The sequence below is a fragment of the Phoca vitulina genome, unplaced genomic scaffold (genome assembly GCF_004348235.1).
Source record: "Phoca vitulina isolate PV1807 unplaced genomic scaffold, GSC_HSeal_1.0 scaffold5, whole genome shotgun sequence".
NCBI classification, from domain to species: domain Eukaryota; kingdom Metazoa; phylum Chordata; class Mammalia; order Carnivora; family Phocidae; genus Phoca; species Phoca vitulina.
In genome coordinates, this window is record NW_022589708.1 from 55,358,208 (window position 1) to 55,378,847 (window position 20,640).

The following is a 20,640-nucleotide window of genomic DNA, read 5'->3' on the forward strand; positions in this document are numbered from 1 at the left end:
GGATGTAGAAGAGGCACACTGTAGGGGGCTGCCCACCTCCTGAGTCCCCCTTTTCTAGAAACTCCCGCCCATCCCTGTGCACGGGCATCAAGACATAACCCCACCCTCCCTACCACGTGGGGCTGGACCAAGAGTGGCCTCCTGATCAAGCCAGGCCAATCAGGGACCCCTGGGGGCTTTTGAGAGAGATCAGGAGGCAGAGCCCCGTGAAGTGAGGCGCATAGACAACATGTCTTCAGGACAAGAGATCAGGACTGTCACAGAGATGAGGACGGAAGTCCTCTGGCTTCTGGGGGCTTCCCATGCTCTGATCCTTTTCTCAGACCCACTGCACCTTCCGTCCAGATGACTCATTCCCATTTTGCTTTACCTACTTGGATGAGTGACTGTTACCAGTGAGCAGAAGTGTCCCAGCTAGTGGAGGGGGTTTGAATGTGTGTCCCTTCAGGCTCCTGACCAGCTCCTGGGTTAGGGGACCTGCAGCAATCTGGCGTTGGTTCGCTGTCTGGGTCTCCCTCTGCCTTGGCAGGGGTGGCAGAGGGGTGTTTGTGATGATGTTAGGGTTAGTGAGAACCTCTGGGGATATCTAGACCCATCTGGCTGACAAGGAAACTGAGGCACAAAGCTACTTGCCCAGGGTCGCATAGCCAACAACGGGCAGAGGTACGCTTTGAGACCGGCTGTGTCCTGAGTCAACCCGAGTACAGGAAGGCTGCAAAAGGACTGCATTCAAGTGACCGGTGGGGGCACGCAGGACAGGGGTTGACCGGTATCGCCTACTGAAACAACCTGCTCCTCGTGCTGTCGGGTGAGGGTTTTTCCGTGCCCAGCCACAGATTCTTTTTTCAAACCAAGGAGCTGTGATAAGTCCCAAACGACAAATCAACTCTCAAGAGACATACATAGGGCTCTGGGGTTTTCCTTGGCGCTCCTGATAACTCTCCGGAGACAGTTCATGGTGGCTGGAGAGGGCCCTGGCACAATGTGGTGACTGCCCTACTCTTGGAAGTAAGAGTTCCCCTTGTGCTCCAGGTTGTTGGTTCGCAAGATCCTGGCAGCCTCTATGAAGTTTTCCAAATCAGGGATGGTCAGGAAATTCAGGATTCTACTCATTTTCCCCAGGAGGACCTGCATCTTCTGAGCTGTTGAACCAAATTCTACCTCCAGGATGGCCTTCTGCTTCATTTCACTCAGCACCTCCGGGGTTATGAACTGTGGGAATTCACAGAAGGCTAGGTGAGGACAAATGCTGTCCAGACACCGTGCTTTCCACCCCAGGATTAGGCCCCTTGGACCAGGACCAGGTCTCCCCTGGAAACTCACTCCAGGGCAAATCTGTGCTCCTAGTCTTGTCACCAGCAATGCTCCCCTCATTTGGCCCGGGCCTGCGACCACACAGCTACAGAGACGGGGGCTGAGGCCACCCTCCAGCCTGACCCCAAACCAAGGACCCCAACCGGCTCCTGAGCCCTTGTGTGGCCTGCCTTGCAAAGGCTGTGTCTTTCTAGGGGTGTCTGGCTCCTCCCCATGAATTCCCACCATGGGAGCAGGGTTGGGGAGACTGGAGCTCTACCACAGCCGGGAAACCGTCCACAGCGTCTGCCTGTCTGTCCACTTCCAGCTCGGCCTCCCCTGGAGCGTGTCTGGGTTTTGCTGGGATGAGGCACTGCCCCAGGGAAGCCACCTCTAGGCCGACTCCTGCCTTGGTTTGTGGCCTACAGAGGCTGAGCAGAGGGTCTCCCGGAGGGAGAAATAATGAAGGATCACACCAGGATGTTCTATCTCGGTGACGTATCCAGCTTATGAAATGCTTTCACCCAAGTATCTTATTTAAGCCTTACAACAAGGTGGTGTCCATTTCACAGACAGTAATGGGCACAGAAGGTGCATGAGGTCGGCCTGGTGTCTCAGAGGAAGAGGAGGGCTAGTATGTTCTTCCTAGGGTGCCTGGCTGCCCGGCCTCGGTGGACCTGCTGCCTAGTCAGTCACACGTGTGCTATTTGCTTCGTTTGCCCCCCCCCCCCCCCTTGCACTGGCCCCGCTCCTGGGGCTGCCAGGCCTCCTGGGGTTTCTGCCTGTACCAGCCCTCACCTGCCCTTCCTGGCCACTGGCTTCCCCTCCTGGCCCCCTCCATCAGTGGGACCCCACCGTCATCCAAAGCCCAGGGGCCCGGGTCCTCGTACCCTCTCTACCCCCAGCTGCTCCCTTAGCGCGTCACCGCTGTGCGGGGGGTGACCAGCGGATGGTACCGTGTGGCTCCTCTCTACTGGGTTGGCTGCTCTGGGAAATCCGGGGTAGGTAAGGAGGTTTGGACGTGATTTTTCGGGATATAAAATGGCAGGCCTTCCCAGGCCAGGGGACCAGCTGTCCAGATCCACTTGGAACTTTCCCAGTTTGAGCACTCAGAGTCCTGGGTCCCGGAAAACACCTCCGTCCTGGGCAAGCTAAACCTAGCATGTTCCCTACTCTCCTTCCCAGAATTTCATATGGTGTAATTTTGCCTGAGTCTGCTGTTTGGTTGCTTCCTCCATCAACCTACTTCTCTGCTCACCTCCCAGGAAACATGTCTGTCTGTCTGTCTGTCTGTCTCCCCAGGCGGCAGTCCTACTTTCAGAGACCTCGAATGTCTCTCTGGTGGGTCTGTAAACAGAGCCTTCCGAGGAGCCAAAGCAGGAGCAGGGTCTTGTGCGGGTCTCAGCGGGGGGCCAAGGACACCCTATTCCTCTCCTGAACTCTGGGCCTAGGGAAGGGTCTCAGGAGCCCACCTTCTTGCCCTCTCACAGAACTCCCAGGTGCAGACTCCCCATTTGCAGGGGGTTGAAGAGAGGATTTTTGCAGATGTAATTAAGTGAAGGATCTCAGGATGAGGTCATCCTGGACTTAGGGTGGGCCCTAAATCCGCTGTCTGGTGTCCTTATAAGAGAAAAGAGGGGGACATTGGACACACGGAGACACAGAGAAGAAAGCTGCGTGAAGGTAGAAGGTCGGAGCGACGCTGCCACCAGCCAACGGACGCCTAGGGACCCCAGAAGCTGGGAGAGGCAAGGAAGGATTCTCCCCAGAGCCCTTTGGAGGGAGTGTGGCCCTGCTGACACCTGGAGTTCAGACTTCTAGCCTCCAGAGCTGTGAGAGTTTCTGTTTAAGCCAGCCGGGTTGCGGTCATTAGTCATGGCAGCCCTAGGACGTGAACACATCTTTGCTACTTTCTTGTCCAGCCCAGGCAGAGCCCCCTGAACTTCCAGGTGCTCCTTTACTCGGAGATGAGTGTGTTGGGGGAGGAGAGAAGAGGACACCAATGGCAGGCCTGGGGACACAGATTTCCCCCTGGTTTCTGTCCCTGCCTACTGACAAGGCTGATGTGAGCATCAGGTGAGAAAACGTATGTTGACGTCTTTGCTTTTTTGGTCTGGCTTGCAGCTGGGCTCTTTGAGGCTGTCTGTTTCATCAGCTCCACATCTCGAGGTGCTCGGGGTCTCGAGGTGCTCGGATGGTAAATGAATGCCTCTGTCAAGCGTCAGGTCAACGAAGGTGGCCGTGTCTCTCTCTGGGTAGCAGTGATGCAGAACATGGCCCAGAGAGAGGCCCGTGGCATGGCCCAGTGGGCACCTGCCTGGCAGAGGGAGTTGAGACCTTACCTTGTACTTGGTGCCCAGGTTTAAGCAGATGTGCTTCTTTTGGTGGCTGAAGCAGAAAGCGATCTTATCCTGGCTCCTTATTTGTACCTTGATGTACCGGTTGATTTTCAAGGAGATGGACTGGAAAGGGGGCGCATGGACGTGGAGGCTCAGATCCCACCAGTTCCAGGCCTTCTGGTGTTTGCCTTTGGGGAAGTAGTAGCCCAGGTTTTGGCTCAGGCTCAACCTAGACCGAGAAAGGATCAGGCAAGCATGGGGCTTGGCCTGTGTGCAAAGGGCAGAGCCTTCCCTGGGGTGAATGCAGGCCTGCCGCCATCCCTGCCTCCTTCCCTTTCTCTTTCCTCCTGGCCTGGGTTCCTACCCCCGCTGACCTGCACAAACACCTGGGAAGCTTTTAAAGAACGTAGATCTCCAGGCCCCACACCAGACCGACAGAAGGGGAATCAGGAAGGTGGGGGTCAGCCCTTCCCCAGTCGGAGCATCATTCTTCCCCTTGGGTTTTTTTTTTTTTAATTTTTTTATTGTTATGTTAATCCCCATACATTACATCATTAGTTTTAGATATAGTGTTCCATGATTCATTGTTTGTGCATAACACCCAGTGCTCCATGCAGAACGTGCCCTCCTCAATACCCATCACCAGGCTAACCCATCCTCCCACCCCCCTCCCCTTGGGTTTTGATGGGTTGAGATTCAGGGGTAAGATGGGATATCTCTTTGTATGCCTTATTTGAGAAATTTTTTTTAAGTGCTTTATTTTAGGCTAAGTCCAATGTCATAAAACTTTTGGCCCTTAATTTTTTTTTAAGATTTATTTATTTATTTATTTGAGAGAGAGAGAGAGAGCGCGCGCGTGCGTGCAAGCAGGGGGAGGGGCAAGGCAGAGGGAGAAGCAGACTCCCCGCCGAGCAGTGAGCCCCATGCAGGGCTCGATCCCAGGACCCTGGGATCATGACCTGAGCCGAAGGCAGATGCTTAACTGACTGAGCCACCCAGGCGCCTCTTTTGCCTGTAATTTTATGTATGACTCTGGGTAAGTCACTTGTATCCTCTAAGAAAATAAAAGTAGTTCCTAGATTTCCCTAAGTTCTCTTCTGGCCCTAAAAGTAAGTGCCATTATGGAGAAGAGGCCCCACAGAATGTAGCGTTACTATTTGAGATAATTGGCTGAGTTTCTTGCCTCCACCGGCTACCTGGTACTTCCTGCATCTTTCAGACATGTTTCTATACAAAAGGCCCTCAGGGCAGGGCAGATACCCCTGAGAACAAAGTTGTCAACAAGGAAATAGTGTTTTAAAAGCTCAAAGAAAAAAAATGAAAAAGAAAAAAAAAAGAAAAATTAAAGAAAAAACAAAAAACACAGAAAAATAATAAAACACAAAAAATATTTAAGAAAATATTCTTAAAGGGCGCTTGGGCGGCACAGTCGGTTAAGTGTCTGACTCTGGGTTTCAGGTCGTGGTCTCAGGGTTGTGGGATCAAGCCCCGCTGCTTAAGACTTGCTCTTCCTCTGTCCCAGCCAACCCTCCCCCACCACTCTCAAATAAACAAATCTTAAAAAAAAAAAAAAGGAAAGAAAATATTCTTAAAAACCAAGGCTGGCAGAGTCAAAATATTTTTTTTGAATTAAAAGCATAAATCTGGTTTTGACAATCAAGAAGAAAGGAAGTATAAAGTTGATGCAAGATGGTAGGCATTGCCCACTCCATGACCACTTAGTAGGGAAGGGAAGGGGGAAATTTTGGGGAAAAAAAAAAAAAAAAGGAATACTTACCCCCAAAAAGATGGAGAAAGATTTTGAAGTGGCCAGATTACCTTGATTTTGTAAGATGAAGTTTCCCACCATGGCCAGAAATGGGAACTTAAGAACTAAGTTCAGCGATCACAAAATATTTAGAAGTTTGGTTTTTGTGCACAATACATGTGTCTCCAAAGCCCTGACCACACCCTGCTCTCTGAGGCACCTGGGACAGAGGGGTACTGGGTTTTTCTCAGGTAATTCTCAACTTGACTCTCAGCAAGTGTAGAAAACATGGAGCCAAGAGAAGTGGTCACCGTGAGTCTTTGCTTGCTCTTTCACCCTTGCGGAAGCAATGGCGACAAGGACAGAGTGCCTTCCCTGAGGTCAGGGACCTGCCTTGCTGCCACATGATACCCATCTCTCCATGTGCAACATGTGTGGGTGGGAGAAAGAAATTCACAAGCGAATGAGGGAGAGAGAGACCTAACCCAGTGAGGGAGGAGGGCTGTGCGGACTGGGGATCAACCCTTAACCACACTGCCACTCCGTAGGGAAGGGTGTTTGGGACTCACGACCCAAACTTACCAGATTTCTCTGTTTTCATCATAGAAGGTGGCATGGCCAGAGTTGTTGATAAGGGCCTGGACACACCTTTCTTCACTGTCTTCCAGAATGATGTATGTGAACTCTCTCTGTTTTGTACTGAGGATGAGCATAGCCAGGTTTCCTGACGGGTAGCTGGAAGACAGTTAAGGCACACGCAGCTCCTTGGGGTCCCTGGGAAAGGCAGAGCCCTGCAGAGGATGCGGGCCTCAGGAAAACCCACACCCCAGCCCTGACCCACCCACTTTTGAGGCGCCGAATGTGTCAATATGTGTCAATGTGAGCGTCCCTGGGCTTCAGTGGATACTGTATCTGGCCTGATCCATCAGGAAAGAGGATTTGGAAGACAGTCTCACTGGGGTAGAGAGTTAATTTAACATCATGGTGATGCACCTGGGAAGAAAAGATGAGCTTATTATAAAGAGTGCACAGGGGCTGATTGTCCCAATTCAGAGTACGGTGTCACGAGAGTGCTCGGGCTGGGTTTACTCTCCGAATGCCCACGCTGCCACTCCACCCATCACTACCCCACCCATCACTACCACCACCTTGCTGAGGATCCGGGATAGGAAACCTCTCAGGGCCTCCTCAGTTTATTCATCTATATGCCCAGGAGCCAGAGAGGGATCACTCTGTGTGTGTGTACGTGCGCATGTATATTTTAAACTGTCATTGTCATTTCAATCCTCTAATGGTTATTGGTTGTTTTTCTTTCTTTTTTCTTTTTTTTATTTTTATGTTTTTTTTTTTAAAGATTTTATTTATTTATTTGACAGAGAAAGACACAGCGAGAGAGGGAACACAAGCAGGGGGAGTGGGAGAGGGAGAAGCAGGCTTCCCACAGAGCAGGGAGCCCGATGCGGGGCTCCATCCCAGGACCCTGGGATCATGACCTGAGCCGAAGGCAGACGCTTAACGACTGAGCCACCCAGGTGCCCCTCTTTCTTTTTTCTTTAAAAGATTTTATTTATCTGAGAGAGAGAAGAGAGAGAGAGAGAGAGAGAGAACATGAATGGGGGAGGGGCAAAGGGACAAGCAGGCTCCCTGTTGAGGGGGGGACATGGGACTCGATCCCAGGACCCTAGGATCATACCTGAGCCAAAGTCAGACACTTAACCAACTGAGCCACCCAGGCACCCAGGTTGTTGGTTGTTTTAGTTTTCTAGGGTTGCTGTAACAAAGTAACACCAATGGAGCACTTCAAAACTACAGAAATTTATTTTCTCATAGAGGTGGAGGCCAGAAATCTGAAATCAAGGTGTTGGTAGAGTCAGTTCTTTCTGGAGGCTCCGAGGAAGAATTTCTTATGTGCCTCTCTCCTGGGTTTTGGTGATGACCTGTGATCCTTGTTGTTCCTTGGCCTGTCTATTCAGTGTCTACCTCCATCTTCATGTGCTGTCCTCCCTGGGTCTCTGTGTCTTCACATGGCCATCTTCTTGAAAGAATACCAGTCACACCGGATTAGGGGCCTGTCCTGCTTCAGCATAACCTCCTCTTAACTACATCCTTAAAGACCAATTTTCCAAAGAAGGGTCCATTCTTAGGCACCGGGGCTTAGGACTTAAATATATCTTTTTAGGGGGATACAATTCAACCCATAACTTTGGCATTGTATTCAGGGTTTTTAAAATCTCTTCTTGATTCAGTTTTAGTGAATTATATTTTTCTAGGACATTGTTCATTTTAGGTAAATTTTCAAATTTATTGTCCTAAAACTGTTGTCATATGGTGTTTAAAAAAAAAAAAACAACCCTCTACTGCCTCTGTAGTTATGACCTTGTCTTCATTTTTTTTTTTTTTTTTATTACGACTATCTTCTCTCTCTCTCTCTCTTTTTTTTCCTGGATAAACCTCACCTGAAGATTTGCTTTTTTAACTAGTCTTTTCAGAGAGCCAGCTTTTGGTTTGTTTATTCTATTTGTTTCCCATTGTATCAATTTTTAGTCTTATTATTATCATGTATATACTTCTACCTTCTGTAGATTTTCTATATTACTCTATTTTATTTTTCTAATTCCTCAAATTGAATATTGAGCGCATTGTTTTCATCTTTCTTCTTCTTGATCCTCCTCCTCTTTCTTAATATAAGCATTTAAAGCTATAGCATTGCTCTCAAAATACCATTTTAGCTGTTTCCCATGCATAGAGATGTTTACCTTTCATTCCATTCTAAATATTTTTGAATTTCCAATATGATCTCTTCTTTGACACACAAGTTATTTGCAAGTGTGTTTTTAAATTTGCAAATGCACAAGTTGCTTTGGGTGATGTTATTATGACTAATTAAAACTCACTGGGGTAAGAGAGCATAGTCTGTGATATCAGCTGTTGAGCGTTTGCTGAGACTTGTTTTGTGGCTCAGTATGTCATTGATTATTGGAGCTGTTTCACGTGTGGCTATTTCCTTGTGAAGGACACATGTCCTTGTCTTGTGTTCCCATCTGGGCATGAACACCCAAGCGCCTGGATTATCAGGATGAGCTGGTCTCCTTCTGGCCCTCCGCTCCCCAGCACACCGCCCCACCTCACCCACCCCCTGCTCACATGCTCGCTCTTCTGGTGTCTCGGTTTCTATCTCTTTCTGGTGTTGATTATGTCCCTCACTTTCTTACACACTCTGCTCTACATTTCTGATGCTTTTTACATGCCATCTACATTTCCCAGGTGTTTGCAGTAGGAAGGCTTTTTGGGTCATCTAGTGTCCCACATCGCTCTAAATGGGTCAGCAGTTCTCCAGCTATTATTTTTAACCGTTGAAGACCCCTTTGTTCAAGAAAGCTTACAGCAGAATGCTTAAATCTAAGACAATCAAAGAAAAAGATGCAGCCATCTGAGGAGCTGGGGCTGCGGGCTTCTCAGGGCATGCCTTGGAATGCCCAGGAACCTGGGCATCTGGGTAAAACCCACTCGAGGTGACAAAGGTCCGCAAACGGACTCCATCCCCACACCCAGCACTGCGCCGACCACTTTCTTCCACAGCACAAGGACCCTACAATGTAGGCACGGTCACCGGCCCCCCTGCAGATGAGGATAAATGATGAACACCAAGTTGTCTAGGGAGAGGAGAGTCAGAGGCCAGCCATCTGCCCCTCGCCTGGAGGCTTGTCCATGGGACACGCTGCCTCCAACCATTAAGCTCCCGGCTACTTCCCACATTCAGTCTGCACATCACTGCTTTTTTCTTTTTTAACCTAAAAAAGGGCTTTGTAAAGACATCCGGGGCTGGTTTGTTCCTGATGGCCTGGAAGGAGCTTCTAGCTATTACTCACGGGAGAGGATATTTGTATTTTAGGTCTTCTGTTCACACAGTCCATGAAAGCCCGACTTACTCCGAGACGCTGTCTGCCTGTCAAATTCAATTGTCATGGAATGACATTTTCCTGGCGATGAGGACCCCACAGGCAAAGCAAAATCTCTGACCTGGAGGTGGAGTTGTCACATTTTCCCTCACTGGGAATTATATAACAAGTGGCTTATCTAAAAGCTGACATCTCATCACCATTCGTGTGGGGAAGCTGAAGATCTCTGAAGGCTTCCAACACCCTCACCATTCCACGTCTGGTACAATCTAGAGAGTCCCCCGGCTTTCCCTTGATTACTCCATCTGCAGGAGTTCTGGCTGGTCCACTGACTTCCCTTCTTCATACAGGCCCAAGAGATGAAGGGATACCAAACTTTCCATTCCTTTCTGGAGGCTGAAAGAGTCATACCTTGGTTGACAGTGTTGGTTTCCGGTTCTCTCCTACTTTTGTCACAAGGTGAGGCCAGCCTCATCACTTTAGGATGTTTGGTTGCTTTTCCACTTAGTGCAAACTGTTTTCATTTTCCTCTGGACACACAGCAGAAATCCACTTCCCAGCTCTCTTGCATCTAGGAGGCGTCATGTGACTTCTTTTGGTTGATAGATTTAAGCCTAGACCATGACTTCACTTCCTGTCCATGCCACGGGACACAAAGGACTCCAAGATGGCAGAGACCCGTAATGAAAGAGCCCAGATTCCCAGGAGCCAGCCTCAAGGAGAGCCACTCAAGAGAGCTAGGAGACTCAAGTCAGATGTGACATGAGCAAGAAACATACATCTGGTTATTAAACCTCTTAGCTTTGGGAACTGTTTCAAGAGGAGGCTCTATGTCCGTGTGACAGTCATTTTAAGATTTTTTAGGTCTCACTCTCTTCAACTGTAAAATGTTGATAGCAATACCATACCCCATGAGATTGTTGGGAAAAGCTCAGCTGACATTACATGTAGAAGTGCTTTATCACTTGCATGGTGTTACACAATGTGAGGTTACATTAGGCTTCTTGTGTTCTCCAATTTAGTAAATAGTTACATAGCATTTACTCAGCTGCTCAGGCCAAAATTCTTAGATTCGTCCTTTCATCTTCTCTTTCTCTCACATGTATTGAATTTAAGAGAAAGCCTTTTTGATTCTTCCTTCAAAAAAATAGAGGTGGTGCTTTCCACCACCTCTGCTGCCCCCGCCCTAGTTGCGATGCCCCTCATCTTTCACCTGAATTGATGCCCCGGCTCTCAGCTGAACTTCCTGCCTCCATTCTTGTCTCATTAAATCTATTCTCTGCACATAGCCAGAAAAGTTCTTCTAGAGCATAAATCAGATGATGTTCCTCCCCTGCTCCAGATCCTTGTGACTTCATATCATCCTTTGGATAAAATCTAAAGTCTTACTAAGATTACCCACGAGGCTCTACCTGACCAGGGTATCTGAGCTCATTCCCTATCCATCTCTCACTTGCCCACAGCTGTCCTTGACCTGTTTGCTCTGCCCCTCATTTCATTCGTGCCTAGACTCAAAGGGCACTTCCCCACCTGCCCTATGGGTATGAGAGCAACTCTCCTCTCGGGCCAACAACTCACGAGCCCCTTATGCTGCTTTGTCCATGGCTCCTAACAATACCTGACGGGGCACTCAACAGTTTGTTATACATTGGCTGTCTCCTTATCTGGAATATAAATTCCATGGGCACAGGGGCTTTGTCCACCCTTGTATCTCCAGCACCTGGAAGAGGCCCTGGGGCATAGTTGGTTCTTACTTTATGTATTCAGAAGGCATAAAGCCTATCACATCTTCCTCATTCCCACTTCAGTGACTCTTTTTGAGCTTCAGACCTGGTTGTTAGCTCACTGTGAATGACTCTAACACTTTGAGATGTTTTCACTTATGTATAGTATCCAAATATTACAATATACATTTTTATAAATTTACCATGTAAGTGTTTTTCTTTAAAAGGCTTTATTTTTTAGAGCAGGTCCCAGCAAAATTGAGCAGGAAGTACAGAGATTCCCATACATCTTTTTTCCCTACACCCATGCACAGACTCGCTCACTTTCTACACCTTGCACCACAGTGTCCATTATAGTCCATGAACCTACAATGGCACATCATTATCACCCAGACTCCATAGGTTGCATTAGGGTCCCCTCTTGGTGTTTTATATTCTATGGGTTTGGAAAATGTATAATGGCATGTGTCCACCATTACTGTTTCATACAGAGTATTTTTACTGCCCTAAAATTCCTCCATGCTCTACCTATTCATCCCTCCTTTATATTGTTTCCATAGTTTTGTCTTATAGTTGGAATGACTCAAGGACTTACGTCATATAGTAGGAATCCTACAATATGTAGACTTTTCAGATTAGCCTCCTTGACTTAGTAATATGAATTTAAGTTTCCTCCATATCTTTCTATGGCTTGATAGCTCATTTCTTTTTAGCACTGAGTAATATTCCATTGTATGGATGTACCACAGTTTATTTATCCATTCACTATGTGATCAATTTTTGATATAGATTTTAAATTTATTAGGGGATGGAACTATATATTGTATAGTTCCCTTATTCTCCTCCCAGTGCCATCCTGTTGCCTAAGTCAAGCCCTTCAGGGAGAGGAGTCTCAATGAACCCTAGCAAAAGCCCCAGTTAATCTGCCCTTAACCCACACACTCAAGTGTGCCTCTCTATGTGGAGCACATTTTTCTTGCTTGTATTCATGTTGTATATTCTGACAGCTCCCTGATGGTGTGTGTGTATGTCTCACCTGAGCAAAAACCCAGCACAAAAAACACCAACACACTGCCCTACCTACCTCAGTCTTGCTCTGTACCCAGTCTGTATCTATTTCTAATTTCTTCTTATGACGAACAACATGACGGGTTTTTTTGACTTCTGTCACAGACTCCTTGACTGGTGGTGGTTGATTCCATAAATGAAATGTGAAAGTAGATATATCTGGGGCTGCTCCTGCAGTTCTGGGGTTGAGTAAGTCTGGTAGAGAAGAGAAAGAAAGTTTAGACCTATCTTTCTCAGGGCATCAAAGAGAGTGCGAGGGTTTGAGATACTGGCCATATTCCCCCAAGTAGCAAAGGCTGCCCAGTAAGTAGAAAGAGCAAACCTTTGGAGAGAAATGTAGGCGTTGAATTTCCAGCTTTCTCATTTTCTGCATTCATTCATTCGACATATATTTATCAAGAGCCTACAATGTGCCAGCCCAGTGCTAGCTGCCAGACACCATGGTGAAGACCACCTAGGCCAGACTTGGGGATGCTGGGGGTGATCTACCAGCCACATGCCAATAACCAGTGTGGCTGCTAACTCTGTTCGTTTAAAAAATAGGTGAAAGTGGGGAATCATTAAAAAAAAAAGGAAACATACTTTAAACATGTTATTTTAACTTAAAACATAAATGTGTATTAGCACACCATTTTAAAATGTAGGGCAAGATCTTTGTGGGTGGGTCTGACGACGGGCTGTCTGGTCACGTTCATAACTAATTATCTATAATTTTCAGTTTTGGTAGTTTCTAAATAGTCTGAATGCAGAATCACGGACTTAAAAAAAAATTCTATCTATTCCCCAATCTTTAATGTTTGTTTTGTCTGCATCTAATTTAAAGCAGTTTTTTTAGGGGAGGGGGGTGGGGGAATGGGTTAGCCCAGTGATGGGTATCAAGGAGGGCACGTATTGCATGGAGCACTCGGTGTTATATGAAAACAATGAGTCATGGAACACTACATCAAAAACTAATGATGTAATGTATGGTGATTAACGTAACATAATAAAATAAAATTAAAAAAATAAATTTCTTTATAACTTGTTATATTAAAAAAATAAAGCCTTTTTTTTAAAAGCTATTTTCTTATTGAGTTTTTTAAAAAACATTCAACTTAGTTTTCACAGCAACAAGTTTCCTTTTATCATCATTTCCGTCCATTTTGATAATAGTTGAATTTTGGAACTAAATGAGGAGGGCAGCTGAGGAAAAATCCCTGCTCCCAGTGACTGCCCGTGGGCCTCAGACAAATAGCCAGAACAGAGGGGCCAGAACAGCTCGATTCCCTTGGCAACTAACTGGGTCCGGGGGAAATCAGTTAAGAGAGCTTACTCGGCCCACCACTGGGGTTACCACTGTTGGAGGAGGTCAAATGGGAGCACGTGACCACTGGTTGACCTCTGACCTAGAGCCAGGTGATCAGAGGCTCCTCACCTGCTCCCCATCCTTGGAATGCACCTTCCGCCCCGCCGGCCCTTCCCACAGCCGGAGCCATTTTCAAGGACGCCGCCTTGAGAGAGCCGTGTGTAGTCGAGACCGTCTGGCCCACATACTGGGACTGAACCCAGTGCAGGCCTCTAGGTAAACTCTCAAGACCTGGCGGGCAGATGTGGACATCTGCTTGTCTCTCGGCTGCCCAAGATGAGCCTCGGAAGTAAGTTCTCTTGCTTATGGAGACGGCCACCTACTGGTCTGGAGAGGCCTTTCTGGAGTCTCTCCTTGCCCTCCAGGTTCTAATTTCACCCGGGGCCCTTGGCCGGGAGAGCTCGCAGGAAGGGACCCGAGCAGGCCTGGAGGCTGAGGAGACGGCGGGGAGGGTAAGCTTCCAACAGGTGACGGGAATTCCCAGCATCAGCACGGTGCTGTCGAAGGCCACAGTGGGACCGGGTTAGAGGTGACCGGTGACTCCGGGGAGGCAGGCAGGGCATTCCCTTGTTCACTCATTTAGTAAAGATCTGCTGTGTACCTGGGTGCCCAGAACTGTCCTCCGTATCGGGGATTGCTGTAGTCCCTGCTCTCCATTCTAGTAGAGGAGGTAGATGCTAAACAAGTGAACGGATACAGCTTACCATGCCGAATGGCTAGGAGTGCTTTGAAGGAAAGCTAAGCAGGGTGAGAAGGGTGGAAAATGATGTGTGTGTGTGTGTGTGTGTGTGTGTGTGCGCGTGTGCACTGGCTCATAAAGGGTAGCCAAGGAAACTATTTCTGAGAAGGTGACAGTTAAGCAGAGACCTGAATAAAGTGAGGGAGCAAGCCACAGGGATATTGGAGTGAAGAGTGCTCTGGGCAGAGGAACAGCAAGTACAAAGGTCCTGTGGTAGGGGATGCCTGGCCTATTCCATGAAGAACGAAAAAACCAGTGTGTCTGGAGGGGAAAAAGTGAGAACCTTCTAAGCCACATGAGGAAGGTGGGCATTTTCCGGGAGGCAATGGAGGGCCAATGAGGAGTATTAAAAAGATTATTTGGGAAACAATGCAAAGGAAGGACTGAGAGAGGAGAAGAAGGGAGTCAGGGAGACTAGGGAGAGCTCCTTCCAGGGGAGAGATGAAGGTGCCTGAGGCAGAGTCAGTGAGAATGGGGAGGGGCGGTGGGAGATGGGAAAAGGAGAATCTAGGACTATGGCATGTCTAAGGAACTAGAGCTCAGAGAGGAAGCTTTTCCTCAGGAAAGTGACGAGACAGAGGTGGCAGGGCAGGGTCATTTGGAGACCCGTGTAGGACTGTGAGGAGCACCGTCCTGCTGCAGGGCTTGCTTATGACTGATAACGATTTGTCAGAGGGAAAGAGCTGACGGGAGCCCAGCCACAGTTCCTGAGTGTCCATTAGAAATTAATAGAAGACATTTCTGAAAAGGTAAAGATAAAAGAGGACATTTATATGCTCATTTTGTTTCCCTGTCAGAAAGCTAAAATCATGGACACCCGGGTCTGTGCTGTACATCGAGCTCTGCCATTATGAGGGCGAGGCTTAGGCCACCTTTCTGAGCCTCGGTTTCCTTAAAATGGGATTCTGCTGTCTACACAGACCTATGGAGTTACTGTGAATAATGCCCGCACGGCGCCGGCCACCGGGAGAGGGTCCATAGATCTGTAGCCTTCACGCAGGGAGCTTTGAATTGTGACGGCTCATGATTCAGGCTGTGTAGTGTTCTCTCACCTCTTTTCCCAGATGAGATGGTTCTGAACAGGAAGGGCTACCTAATTCGAGAGGCCCTGTTGCAAAGTGAAAATGCAGGGGTCCTTGTTCTAAAATTATTAAGAATTTCAAGCAGTGACAGCAGCAGGGCATTAAGCCAAGCACGGCCTCTCTAAGTGTAGAGCCCCAAGTGACTGATCATAGGTCCCACACCCATGCAGCCAGCCTGCGCTCGGGAAGCGGAGTGTGCAGAGACATGGGTCTGTGTGCCTGGAATGGGGAATGGTCTGCATATCGGAAGTAAATGAGTTTGTATCTCAAAAGAGGCTGGGAGATTTCTTTGGGACTGGTAACAACCAGGACGTGGAGGGGTTGCCTTTTATCTATTTGAAATGTTGCTTTTTTTGTATAAAAAAGCTCAAACCTTCGAGGCTTCAGTTATCCAGAGGAGCAGGGAGTTCGCAGGGGTGGGGGTGCGGCACTATGGGAATCCGGCCATTATCAAGTCTCATTTTCCAATTGGAAGTCATACCCTGGCCATGTGACAGCAGAGTATCCTGGTAGGCCTTAATTTCCCAAAGGAGAAAAAAATCATGCATGCCTACACCCATCAAACAAAACAAAACAAAACACTTATTGAGTGCCTACTGGGTGCTTTGCTTGAGGTGCCAAGGGATGAAAGACACAGGTGTCTACAGCCCAGAGGGAACAGAACTATGAGCAGTAGACAAATACAGCATCACAAGTGGAATAGATGTTTGTTGTGTTTTGGCAGCTGAGCATCTGAACCCCCCTCCTTGTTTTGGGGGCACCCCATTGTGTGAGTATTGGTGGAAGGCAGGGCCTTTCCATTATGGAAACTGAAGGTAGCCATTCCTTCTTCTCCTTGCCTCCTAACTCCAGTGAGGACACGAGACCTAGGGTTAGAAGGCCCCCACTTTTTCTTCTCCAGACACACTGGCCTTTTGTTGTTCATTGAACATGCCAAGGGGATGAGCCCCAGGTTTGGCCTGAGAGGTATTGGGCAGAATGTGGCTTGTGCCCACACAATGGCTAGATGATCTCAGGTAAGTCTCCTTGCCTCCCTGAGCCTTAGCTTCTTTATCCTGCTTCACGTGGTTAGGAAGATTCGTTTGAATCAGAGAGAGTATGTGAGAGTACCTAGTCCACAGCAGTTACTCCCAAAGAGTGAGGTCAGGGGCATGAATCAGTACTGGGGCACTGGAACATGATCTTAGGAAGGAATCTGAGGATCCGCGAGAAAAAGCACCAGGACTGGTTAGCTATGTCTGCTGTGGGTAGTCTCGCCATTTCTGTGTTAGTTGGATTTAGTCATCTGAAAGATATGTGGTGGCTTTGAGTTTCTGAACGAAGTAGCCTCATGGCTTAGGCTCGTGGTCCAAGTTTTCCACAATTAGACTTAAAAACACTGGCAACCTCCATGATTGGCAAATCTTAACAGCTGGACCTCAGATGTCTTCAGTGTCTGGTAAAGGGGCTAATTCTTCCCCAAACTGTGTGTTAAGAATCTAGATAGCCCCTCAAATCTAGGTTAGATGCCTTCCTGTGGGGCTCCACAGCCTCCTCTTCCTACTATAGCACTTAACCCTTGTGTACGTGCATCCCCTTGCTTTCTTATCTATCCTCATCCACACCCCCCAAAAAAGGATAAGGTGGCCCCAGGCTGTGTCCATCTTGCTTGATATTTTATCCCTGGCAGCTAGGACCTTGCTAACCCAGCAGGTGCGCAAGCTAGGCGAGGAGCATTTCTGCCTCCTTTAGGGTACATGGCAGAAGGTGAGAGGCAGCCAGATGCCCACAGGAGAGCCGATCACGGGATGGAAAATGGGAAAGCAGTCCTTACTTTCACGTTTCTTCAGAATCCAGAGGATTGTTGTCTTGTATTTTTCAAAGTTTTTCTTCAACCTAAAAGGAATGTGAATTACTTTTAAAAGCTGGGACTAAATTCATGTGTACACGTCATGCTACACAGTGTAGACAATGCTAGAGCCTGCTGGGTGTTTCTCATAGTTGAAAAATCAGGCCCATTGCTCTGCTTTTGGACTCTGTTTTTCTTCCAGTCAGTACTCAGGAATAAAGGGACAGCACATGGTATTCACTCAGTGCTTGCCTCCTGGACTCTAAGCTGACTCCCAAACCCTTCAAAATGAATTCAACAAGGGTCATCTCGGGAGCTAGACAGGGCTGGGAGGTCCAAATGCAAGCCTGGGTCTATGAGTTAAGCTTGTGCAGCTTGATCTTTCAATGGCTTGTACATATCCCAGTGAAGGTTGCATTTGGAAATAGCTGGGAGGAATAGCACTGGACAGTCAACTCGAGACCCCTTTGCATGTAGTGGAAACATTTCAAATAATCTTATTCAAAATGACTTATCATGAAAGCCACACTGAGGCACAGCTCTTCAAAATGATCAAACCCTTACCCCCCCCCCTTGAATGTCAATATACAAAGCAAGTCATCTTGGGACTTCAATGGCTTGGGCTGTTTTACTTGCAAATAAGGGTGGTCTCCAGCATGCTTCCTGGTTCTCAGATCACAGCTCCTTTGAAAGGGAATGTGCTGGAAGGAGTGAGGTTCCCAGGCTTAACTGGATCTGAGAAGAAGGCTTTTGACAGGACAGATTTTAAGTTCTCAGTTCTGCAATAGACGTACAGGAGGCCTGAATGTGCACCTTGCTTGCTAAGGTTTCTGGTAGTTGGATAAAAGAAAATCCAAGTTTCCACGCACCACAGACTGGATGTACAAACGGAGTTCAGGAGCATTTTGTGACCTGGGACCATGACAGCTAGAAAGACTTGGTGCCAGCAAGTCTCCAATAACCTTATTGTTCCCCACTCCAGTTGGGGATTCTGGCCATGACCCCCACTTCGGTGCAGCACATGGTTTTTCCCACTCCGGGGAGCATGGAAGAGCATTAGCTAACCTATGATGAAGCTAGGAATTTCTTGGCAGATGCCTAGGACCTTGATCCCCCATTGTCCCCTCTCCTACAAGGCCAGGGCTCTGAGCCTTGCTCCCCAGACTTCTGTATAATCTCATGGTCCCTCCAAGACTTTTCTTGCCCTGGATTTCCAACCTCTGTCACTGTCAGCCTTTGATACTATCCCGAACCTCCCATGCTTGTAGATTTCCTTGCTCTTGACTTTTGGCAGCCAGATCATTCTGTTCACCTGCCCGCTGCGCTTGCCCTTGCTCTTGCACCTGCTCTTTTGACTCAGACCCGCCTGGCCCTGGCCTTGCTCTTTTCTCTGTGATGGCCCAATTTAGACTTCCCCTGCTGTTACTGCTAGCCTGCCTGAACCCACTGACCAATAGCTTGATATCTCCTGTCACTTACAGAATTCCCAGTTTCCTTCTGGTTTCACTCTCCAGAATTCCGGTCATGGGGACGTCAATATCCTCTTCCTGTTCTTTGCGAGCCGCCATTTCTTTGAGCATGGTCCTAAACACTGCCTGATAGGAGCTGCTGAGAAGCTACAAAAGGAACAGAATGAAACACCCAGAAAAGGGGACTTAACGGCTTACCACTGAAGCACTTTTCTGACTCCCAAAGGTGCCAGGTGAGATTTCACCATGCTATTAGAAAAACAGAAACAGTGGGAACAGTACTGTGGCTAGCAAGATTTGTTTTAAAGAGTATTTCCATTATCCTCATACTCCTCACTCCCCAGTTCGCTCAAGGTTTGTTTGTTTAACAGCCGTATGCCAACAAATCTTTTCAGAGCATGAAACTACCCTTTTTCCAAATGTGGAGGTGGTTATAGAGCATAAAGACGCTTCCACGATTTAAGAGCACACCAGGCTTTCTGAGTTGCAGGAAAGGCCTGGCAGGAACGGTTGCTTATTTAGTGAAGGATGGCAGTCTTCAGGAAGGCGGGGTAGCACCTAATATGATATAGAAGTGGGCAATTCTGTATTTAGAGATTCTTCCAAAGTAATCATGTTGCAAGCTGCCTTTTGATTTTGTAAGTTGGAGCATTCTATCCCAGGTCTGTGAAGCTAATAACCACAACTGACTCATAGGTGGGTCCTCACGGAAGTTTCTTTTCTGGATCCCTTTTGACAGAAGGTGAAATTTGGCTTGCTGTCAAAGAAAACCATGGCACTTTCATGTTGCCCTGCTCACCTACAAGTTGAGGTTGTTATGGTGGTTGGTCAACACCTGATCAGGTATAGCATGCCATTAACGTATTAGCCTCCTATAGTAAGTGGAAGGCTGACATATCCAAAGTTGCGTGTGGGCTGGGACAAATATAAGAATGTAGCTTGTGGTTGGCCAGATTTTCTAGGTTGGGGGACAAGCTGGGGTGCCCCTGTCTGGCTTGCCCAATTCCCAGCCTCTGCATACCCCTGTCCCATTGCTGGTGCTAATTAAACGAGCAGGCTATTACAGGAGGTGGCTCTGATGTGGTGGGGCTTAGGTGAGCAAACCAGAATCTTAGCCTATATGAGATGTCTCAACGTTATGCATCGAAAACTAAGGACAACCGATCACAAACAGCCAATTGGGTGTTAAGTGATGGCTAATCAAAAATGTCCTTGCTCTGCTTCTGCCTCTTCTTTATAGAAGCCTCTCCCCAACTCCAACCAGTGGAGTGCTCCTGTCACATGGAGCCCTCCCAGTGCGCTGTGTGCAACCACACGGGCGAGGTCTCCCTTCTTCCTGTGACTGCAGCTCCGTCCGGCTGGCACGGAGAACCTCAGCTGACGGGTGTGCTGACGGGTTCTGAATAATTCAAGTTTCTAATTAAAACAATTCCTTGAGATTTCAGCTCTTGCTGAAAAATCTTCCTAAAATGCCTGAGCTTACTTTCCTGTCTTAGTAAGTCCAATGAGGTGAATTTGAGTTCCAGAAATTGTGTTTTCTCCCTTTAATGTGGTTTTTCAGTATTTGAAAACCAATTCTCATTAATATAATGTATACAGAAGCAAGTGTGGACAGCAAGAAATTTAGGGCTAAATATGAACTGAGACCAGAAAATTTCCCAATTAAATAATTAAAAAAGAACCCAACCTATCTTTTTTTTTTTTTCACTTTTTCTATTGTAAATTTAGAAAAATATATCTGCTTAATTTTGAGTTCTGGGGACACACGATTTCACTCTTGTGATTGTAGTTAGTACCTGGAATCCTGAGAAAGTTTCTTAGCCATAATGGAAAGGATGCATACTAATGTTTTCACCCGCATCAACATGCACTGTAAGCCTTAGAAGTAAGTTGACACAGGAAGTTAGAGGCACCAGGCTGTACCAGCCGGTAAAATATTCATGCAGGAAAGACAACGTAGCAAACTGTAGAGGTAAGGCTTACTCAAACTCTTATGACTTCCCATCTTCTGTCTGGTTACGGGCTCCAGCCGGGGAAAGGACGTCCCTTGATGCTCGGGGCTGGTTCTGCACCCCTCTGCGGGTGGTGGCAGCAGGCGACAGATCTG

General features: G+C 47.6%; 1 protein-coding gene across 1 annotated transcript in view; it reads right to left on the reverse strand.

The window, feature by feature from the left end:
* Window positions 1–996: 996 nt before the first annotated feature.
* Window positions 997–20,640, reverse strand: part of ERICH6B (glutamate rich 6B) — a 49,116-nt gene continuing 29,472 nt past the window's right edge. Inside the window, exons 10-17 of the mRNA XM_032402542.1 lie at window positions 18,544–18,680; window positions 17,050–17,111; window positions 13,441–13,455; window positions 12,087–12,229; window positions 6,287–6,372; window positions 5,962–6,114; window positions 3,636–3,861; window positions 997–1,212 (exon numbers count right to left, since the gene is read on the reverse strand). Coding sequence (XP_032258433.1) covers window positions 997–1,212; window positions 3,636–3,861; window positions 5,962–6,114; window positions 6,287–6,372; window positions 12,087–12,229; window positions 13,441–13,455; window positions 17,050–17,111; window positions 18,544–18,680 — 1,038 coding nt within the window. The remainder of the gene's footprint in view (window positions 1,213–3,635; window positions 3,862–5,961; window positions 6,115–6,286; window positions 6,373–12,086; window positions 12,230–13,440; window positions 13,456–17,049; window positions 17,112–18,543; window positions 18,681–20,640) is intronic.